Source organism: Jaculus jaculus, chromosome 1, assembly GCF_020740685.1.
Source record: "Jaculus jaculus isolate mJacJac1 chromosome 1, mJacJac1.mat.Y.cur, whole genome shotgun sequence".
Lineage (NCBI taxonomy): Eukaryota > Metazoa > Chordata > Mammalia > Rodentia > Dipodidae > Jaculus > Jaculus jaculus.
In genome coordinates, this window is record NC_059102.1 from 145,695,910 (window position 1) to 145,704,624 (window position 8,715).

Below are 8,715 nucleotides of genomic sequence, written 5' to 3' on the forward strand. Positions count from 1 at the left end.
GGGACAGGCAGGATGGATTTCTAAGTGTCTTCTTACAGGCCCTGTGCTCTTCATACTCTAAACTGCATTGTTAGCAGGTGAAGGTGCAAGGGCAGTGGTTCTCCCTTTACCTCTCAGGCTTCCCCTGGGCTTGCCTTTGAATCGCTGTGGGGTGAAGTTTCTAAAGCTTCCTCCTGGGGCTGAAGGCATGGCTCTTGCCTATTGTGTGTGGCCCTGTATTCTAGCCCAAGCACAATTAAAAAAAAAAAAAAAAGGAGGGGAACCCTAAGCAGCAACAAAAACCAATAGAGCTTTGGCCCAGAGGTCATTGAGGGAGGGGTAGAACTGCACTGGACGCCTCCACTGTGCAGTGCTGCAGGCTAGTGGGACCCTCCTTGGTAACCTTGAAGTCAAACTGGGGTCCTGGGGAAAGGATCTTACTCAGCGGGACCTAAGGTAGGGACAAAGATAAGGGAGGAAGTCTGTCCCAGCCCACCCTCCACCCACATGTGGGAGTCACAAGTCTGCCCCAGCCAGTGGGGGTCCCAAGTTTGAGGAGCAGACGGACTGGGTCTGCTAAAGGAGCTTCTTTTGTTTTTGCCAGTGGGGGTCCGGGTGCACTGATTTGAAAAGTCAGCATTGGGCCCCAAAATGCTTCCCCAGCATGTGCCGTCATTGAATTCTTCTGCCTCTTGGAATCACTGCACTCAGCCCATGGGAGGGAGCCTTTCCGGCACCCAGCTTCCTCCCTGGTCCTTCAGCTAAGGGTAGCTTGTCCTCTGACACAGGAGCAGGAGGGAGTGATGGGAACTGACTTGAGATGAGATGAGTTTCTGCTCTAGGGTTACTCATTTTCCCCCATCATCTGTTTAAAGGCAAAGCGAGTGGATGAAAAACCCAGCCTGGGAGCCGTGAAGCTGCAGGAGGCCCCCTCGGCCACCTCCCAGATGAAGCGAACCGGAGCTATCAAGCCTCGGGCCGTCAAGGTGGAGGAGAGTAAAGCCTAAAGGGGCCTGGTGTCCCTTGCCTCACCCCCAAGGGGACGGCGCACTGCTGGCCTGGACAGCCACTGCCCGGAACCTCACTAGATCCACCGTCCAACCACCTGGCCTGGGCAGAGAGCTCTTCTCCACTCGCGAAGCTCCGTGAGAGCCAGCGTGCAGCGTGGATGTGGCATTGACCTGCTTGCTTTGATACAAAGAGCAGATCCTTCCTTCCGCCCTTCCCAGTGACTGTGGAGTGTGTTGCTGTCTGCAGGGCAACCTGCCTGCCTGCCCATCCCCAGGCACAGTGGCTTGGCAGCAGGGTCATTTTAGCTGGAGGCTTTTTGTTTTAAAAAGCAGCTAAGGTTTTTACAAGGGGGAAAGGAAAACAAAATGCCAGCTACATCTGTATAGCTGAACTTTTATATGTTCCTTGCTGTCCTCTCCCTAGTCCTCTGCTGTCCCCAGTGGTCTTTTACCTCTGCCCTGTTTGACACGTCACTGCGCTACCTTAAGAGAGGACTCTTAAGAATGTGCCCCCCTCCCCCCAGTTGGCTAACCTTTGGGGTTATCGAGAACTTGGTGGGGAGTGCTGTGGTTGTCAGCTCGCCACCTTGGGCATGGCAAGGTGAACTGAGCAGCAGGTAGGTTGGTGTCTGTGTTCAGCTCCAGCTCTTGGCCTGGAGTTGATGGTTTAGTGGAAGAATCAAACAGGTTTCTGTCCTGGGCCCTTCTGAAGCCAGGGGACACACTAACTGATTGCTGGGCACCAAATGAATTGTGGAGTTAGGCGCTGTCATTTTCCAGATTAGCTGAGATGGCAGGGTCTGACCACCCACGGGCCCCATGTGGGGCTGTGCCTCTGCGGCTCCATGCATCAAGCCTAGGGACTGCCGTGTCTCCACTCACTTCCCTTCCTCCTCTTTCTGGAGCCTGCCATGCCCCTATTGATCCCTGTCCCCACTCCTCACAGCTCATCACCAAAATCACAGTGGTGGGGCACGTGGACATCTTGTGAGTCAAATCTGTAGCGTGTTCCCCAAGAAAGGCCATAGGAGGTTCATCTTCTGTTCTTCACTCCCTGCAGCAGAGCCCGGGTGCTCGGTGGGCAGGGGCTGAGCTGGGCAGGTATGTCACTCATCCTTACAGTTCAGCATGGTCAGGGAATGGGTGGCCTGCAGGGCCCGCCATAGTTCACAGCAGCCTGCACAGCCTTCCCAAAAGGACAGTGTCTTAGAGCCACTGCTGGCACAAGGTTTGTATGAGTCCACTGTGTGCTGGGCCAGTGATTTTAAATAAGAAACAAGGAAATTTTCCGTGACTGTCATTCCAGGGAAAGTGAAGAAGGAAGTTCAAATTCCTCAAGATTTTTTTTTGAGGGGGGGGGCCCTAACCAGTCACCTACCTGGTGATGCCAGAGGTCTGCCTCGGAGAGCTCCACTTTTGTGGGAGGGTTGAGACAAGCTTGCTGTGGGCCTACAGTGTCAGCAGTCTGTGTCCGTGTGAAGCCCAAGGAAGAAGCTCTCAGGACCACTGAAGTGGCTTTCTGCTGCCCTGTTTGCTTTTATAAAGAAATGGGGGTCAGCCTCCCCCAGCATGGGGTCTCAATCATCATCCCCAATGGCAGTCTCAGTGAAAGGCTTTACTACAGCTGACCACCTCCCATTCTTGCCTCTGCCCTCCAGCCTTGGCTAGCTTGTTTTTCTTCTTTATGCCATGTTTATCTTGCATCCCTTCTCGAAGCACTGCCCATTTGGAGGCTCTGGCACAGGCCTATCTATCCATGTCCCTCACCTGCTCTTACACTCCCCTGAAAGTGTCTGGTCACTGTCCCAGTGATTGAGTCCTCTGCCCACACCCTGTCCCCATTGCCAAGCTGTCCCTGAGATGTCTGGGCCAGTAGACGCCACATGCAGTCGCTTGCCTCTGCCTGTCCTTAGACACGGTCAGGCCCATTGGTTTACCTAATGCTGGTGCGCATTATGTGTCAAAAGTTTTTCTCCTTTAGAAATTAAACAGAACAGTCCCAGATGCTGTTACACACGCAAGATGTGCCCTCCAGGTGAACCTGCCATCAGAATGACAGTTCCTCCTGTTTGAGAAAAAAATTGTAAAAGGTCACCTGTTCTCAGCCCTTTCTCTCACCCTGTATTCCCTCCTTCCTCCCACCCAATAAAAACAAGAAACACTAGAATTTATTTATATGTATTGATGTTGTAGGTCTAGGTGAAAACAAGTAAATGTTCCACTGCTCTATTTATATATAATGTCTGAATTACTCTGTGCAGGAAAGGCCAGGAAGTTGCATGTGAAGTTTGGTGCATTCAACACCTGTGAGACCTCAGCTGTGGGGGCAGAGGGCAGGCCTCAGGCTCCTGATGTCCCCATGCCCCTGTGGTCTGATTAAGCCAGTTTTTAGTGCAGAGATGTTCTAAGGTGCAGTCTCTCTCCATGTGGTTTAGAGCCAGAATCAAGATAGTAGGACTTGGGTTTTCTTATTTTGGTTTCAAGCCCCCATCCTCGGCTCGCAGAGAGCATGCAGAAGCTTCTGTCCGGATGAGCTGGGCTTTGGTGGGAACAGGTCAAGTGCACACCTGCCTTTTCTGTCGCTGAGGGTTTGGGATGGAGCCGAACCTTTCCACTTCTGCTAAAGCCACCTGCCTATGCTGGCAGCTTTGCTGGGGCCATGGATGGTGCAGCTATTGCTCAGCAACAACCAGTGGCTCTAAAGTACACTGATCTTCTGATGGTGTCTGACATGCAGCACCCACCTGCCAAAGGCTGAGTGCACTCTGCTTTCCTGACAGCTGTGTCCTGTGCTGCCCTGCCATCGCTACCATTTTAAACTTAGAGTTACCAGAACACTTCTGCCTTTACATTCCTTAAGGGAGAGAACACAGGATGGTTTACACATTCAGAAGTTGGTTCATTTCCAAAGCCACAGTTAATTCAGCTTCTAGAGACAGTGGGATGACTTGCTAGTATTGGCATCACTCTCCAGTCTCTGGAGCTGCCTTCCAAGTGGGCAGTGATAAAGTTTGTGAATGACAGACAGAGCCCAGGGGATGAGTGTATGCACTGGTTCTCAGTGTCCAGAACTAGCCCACTGAAGCCATGGTGGCAACTTTAGCCAAACCTGCTCCCTACGGTCCCGTGTGTCCCCCCTCTGCATGTTGGGTTAGTGGACCTAATGGAAATCTCCTTTGACAACTACGGGTTCTGGAGTGTTTGCTCTGTCGTTCTGTTAGGAGTGGGAAAGGCAGGCTTCCAGATGTGAGATGGACTCAAGACAGGTCATCGGAAAAGGAAAGGCTTGGTGTTGCAGACACCAGACGCCGCTCAGCTGTGCTCCCCACTTGACCTACCTACCAGTGACCATCTGGCAAGTGATCATCCAGGCGCATGAGATCTGCAGCTCACCAGTTCCCCCATCCCAGACCTGCAGCATCCCCAGGGCCCGCCACCATGCTGGAGTGGAGTGGTAATAACCATGAAGGCTCTGTGTGGACAGCTTTCTTCCGCTGTTGAAAGGGGGTCCTGCTTCCTCAGCTTTCATAGTAAAAAGGATTTGGGGATTTTTTTTTTTTTTCTTTTGAGAGGCTTGTTTTGTTTCCTTTTGCTTTTATTTTTGGCCTTTCCTCTCTCTGTCTTCATGTAGACCAGATATTTGAAAGGGCGGACAATGGCTAAAGGTGTGCTGTGCAGCTTGTTTAGATGTGATTTGGGGAACCTCTTACCTCGGATGGGAAATGGAATCGTGGATTCACCCAGTGTGCTGGACGCTCACCCTCCCTTCCCTCCAGTTCAGTACCTGTTTCTCCTTTCAAATATGTGATTGTACTAGCTCTTTCCATATGAAAGGACTCTCCTTATTTAAATAAAAAAGTACAAAAAAATAAAGCCGAACATGCTTTCTCAGACAGTGTCAGTTTTGACTGTTTTGTGTATGTATGTGTGTGGTGTATATGTGTATGCATGTTGACATGGCATCATTTTTGTGGGTGTATGTGTTTACACATGCATGTAGAGGCCAGAAATAAAAGTCTGGTATGTTTCCCTTCCCTTCTCCCCAAATATGTCATGAACCACCCAGGTTCTCTCCATCTTTTTTTTCTTTTTTGTAAGTTTTTTTAGGAGAAGATTGGCATGCCAGGGCCTCCAGGCACTGCAGTCAGACTTCAGATGTGTGCACCACCTTGTGGGCATGTGCAACCTTGTGCTTGTGTCACCTTGTGCGTCTGGCTTACATGGGATCTGGAGAGTTAAACATGGGTTGTTAGGCTTCACAGCCAAGCGCCTTAACTGCTAAGTCATCTCTGCAACCCCTCTCCATCTTTCTTAATAATCTCCAGCAGGGAGCATTCCAGAGGGGCATCTGCATCCCTCTGTGCAATCACACCATGTTTACCAGGCCTGCCTCTGATTGCCTCATCCACCGGGTTGACTTATTCAGTATCCCCCACAGCAAATGGCAAGTTTACTCAACAGGCTGTTTCTCAAACACTGTATTTATGGCCTGGCTTGGATCCCACTGAATCTTTGTAATGTCAGGGGCACCCAAAAGACTCACTCACTGTCCTTTTCACCATGGCTCCCTATAAATGAATCCCAACAAATCTGTGAATACATCCTCCCCCTGCCTGACAGCTCATCTTCCTATTATGTAGACACACACTTTGTTCTTCCCAAGGGCCTCAACCCCTAACCATGTTTCAGACCTTGCCTTGGGGGAGGAAAAGGCTGCCTTGTAAAGCAGAAGGGGGGTTAGGCCATTAAGGAGGTGTGTGTGAAAGCCCAATAATGGGGACCTTATTGGTCATAAGTTTAGAGGTATTTTGGATGTGAGAGCAGTAGGTTAGGAGCCCAGTGGGTTATCTGCACAGTAAAAATGAGTCCTCTGTTTTTGGGCCCAGAGTGACACCTGTGAATTCACCCAGGTTGACAAGGGAGTAGGGATAGCCATGGACGAGAAAGGGAAGGGGCATTTCAGAGCCAGTTGTGAGTGAGATTGAGAGTATGCCCTAAATTCTGAAAGATAGGAAACTCTTAAAAAAAGAAACTATTTCAGGCTAGCTAGGCTGGTGCACAGACTGGCAAAATGAGAGATGCTGTCTCAAAGAAAGGAAGGAGCCAGGCATGGTGGCACATGCTTTTAATCCCAGCATTTAAGAGGCAGAGGTAAGAGGATTGCTGCAAATTCAAGGCCGGCCTGGAGCTACAGAATAAGTTCCAGGTCACCTGGACTAAAAGTAAGACCCCCCCACACACACCTCAAAAACAGCCACGTATGGTAGTGCAAGCCTTTAGTCCCAGCGCTTTGTCAGGAGACAAAGGTAGGAGGATAATTGTGAGTTCAAGGCCACCCTGAGATTTCATAGTGCATTCCAGATCAGTCCGGGCTAAAGTGAGACTCTAGCTCAAAAAACAAGAATGTGTGGAAGGAGAAGACAAACACCCCAAGGTTGTATTCAGATCTACCCCCACCCCCGCCCCTGCACACACACACACACACACACACATGCACAATGAAGTCTGAGAGGTCTCCCACCTAGGGCTTGTGAGTTCAGAGGAAAAGGAGGTGTAGAAAGAAAAAATGATCTCACCCATTTGTTTTGGAGGTAAGGTCTCACTCTAGCCCAGGCTGACCTGATACTCTGTAGCCTCAGGCTGGCCTTGAACTTGAAGTGATCCTGCTACATTAGTTGATGAGTGAATCCCATTTTTGGTGTTTCTCACAATGAAGGATAGCTGCCTTCTGTGGTGGACAGTGGCTTGCTGTGGTTTTAGAATTAGGATGTTACTAATGATGGGTGATCCCTTGAAAACGAAGAAGCCTCTCTATCCCTCTAAATGGGAGCAGATGGATAATGTGCAAAACATTTTGGGAGTGTGTTTACCGACAATCCCTTGGCAAGGGTTAATGCCCTGACTAGTGTAATAACTAGTTCCTGATGGAAGGGGTCCCAGCTCTAAAATTTGAGGGACTCTGCTTGGGTGGTTCCTTAAGCTTTGGTCGACACCCATCTACAACTCATGAAAGGACTGGGGCAGGCAAGGGGGAATCAAAAAGGCCTGGAGAGGGGATAAGGAAGTGGTCAAGGGGTAGAGAGATGGTTCAGCAGTTAAGGAGCTTGCCTCCAAAGCCTAATGACCTGGTTTCGATTCTCCCAGTACCCATATAAAGCCAGATGTACAAAGTGGCACCAGCACCTGGAGTTTGCAGAAGACGGAGGCCCTGGTACGCCCATTCACTCCCTTTCTCCATGTAAATAAAAAAAAAAAATGGAAAAAGAAAATGGTCTATATTTCGGAGCAATCATCTGGGAGAGGGGTGCAGCTGGATTTAAGGAGGGGACATATCAGGAGCTTGTAGGAGGGTGCTGTGTATAGCTCAGAGACAGGATGGGGAGATGATGGAAACCAGGTGGGGCAGGAGAGGTTGTCAAGAACGGGATGTATGAGGGCTGGGAGATGGCTCAGCTATTAAAGGTGCTTGCTTGCAATGCCTGCTGGCCTCCGTTCGATTCCCCAGTACCCACATAAAGCCAGAGGCACAAATTGGAGCAAGCACCTGAAGTTCGTTTGCAGTAGCAAGAGGCCCTGCACACCCATACTCTCTCAATAGATAAATAATGCCATTGTATCTCCTTGCAAATATTTTTTTAACAAGTTGTGTGAATTAAAACAGAACGCATCTGGGTATGATGGTGCACACCTTTAATCTCAGCACACTTGGTAGGCAGAAGTAGGAGGATGGCCATGAGCTCAAGGTCACGCTGAAACTACATAATAAATCCCAGGTTAGCCTAGGCTAGAGTGAGACTCTACCTCAAAAACAAACAAACAAAAAACCATGGGCTGGGGAAATGGCTTAATGGTTAAGGCCTTTGCCTGTAAGGCATAAGGAACCGGGTTCGATTCCCCAGGACTCACATAAGCCAGATGCACAAGGGGGCGCATGCATCTGGAGTTCATTTGCAGTGCCTAGAGGCCCTGGTGTGCCCATTCTCTCTTTCAATCTGCCTCTCTCTCAAATAAATTAATAAATAAATTTTTTAAATATTTTTTTAAAAAAGAAAAAAATAAACCGACAAAACCCCAGGCAGTCACTGACTGGAAAGCCTAAGATGGTTTTTATGTAATTGGTTGGGGAAATGTGCAACCTACAATTCTCAAGGCGTATCCCATCTGCATAGAAGTGAAATGGCTTGGAACGTGCAAGGACAGAGTCCAGGCAGAGGTCAAAGCTTCCTTGCGGTGTGTGGGGAGGGGGCGGGGAGAGCCCTCTTGTAGGAGGTGGACAGGTCAAAGGGGTCATAAGGGTCTCCCGAGGCAAGTTGGCTTCGTAGGTAGCCGAAAGTTGGGAATCTAAACAGAAAAAGTTAGCTGGTTCGTAGAGGAAAGAAGTCCGTTCTTTGTGAGGGGAAGGAGTGTTTCTGAGCAGTTGTCTTCCTGTTTTAAAAACTTTGTTATCTTAGCACTAGGGAGGCAGAGTTAGGAGGAACTGTGAGTTCGAGGCCAGCCTGGGCCTACATAGTGAATATTAGGTCAGCCTGGGCTAGAAACTCAATCTAGCGTTAGGCCGACCTCGAACTCACACCTACCTCAGTTTCCCAAGTGCTTGCATTAAAGGCAGATGCTTGGGCTGGAGAGATGGCGCAGCGGTCAAGGAACTTGCTGGCAAAGCCTAAGGAGCCGAATTCGATTCCCCAGGACCCACGTTAGCACAAGGGGGCGCACGTGTCTGGAGTTC

The 8,715-nt window shown here is 49.7% G+C and overlaps 1 protein-coding gene across 10 annotated transcripts in view; it reads left to right on the plus strand.

Annotated features, from left to right (window-relative positions):
- Prrc2b (proline rich coiled-coil 2B) overlaps window positions 1–4,880 on the plus strand; it is a 104,013-nt gene extending 99,133 nt beyond the window's left edge. For all 10 annotated transcript variants that reach the window (XM_045153091.1, XM_045153119.1, XM_045153097.1 and 7 more), the window contains one exon: window positions 855–4,880. In XM_045153091.1, the coding sequence (XP_045009026.1) occupies window positions 855–986 (132 nt within the window). In that variant the 3' untranslated portion in view covers window positions 987–4,880. The remainder of the gene's footprint in view (window positions 1–854) is intronic.
- The last annotated feature ends 3,835 nt before the right edge of the window (window positions 4,881–8,715 follow it).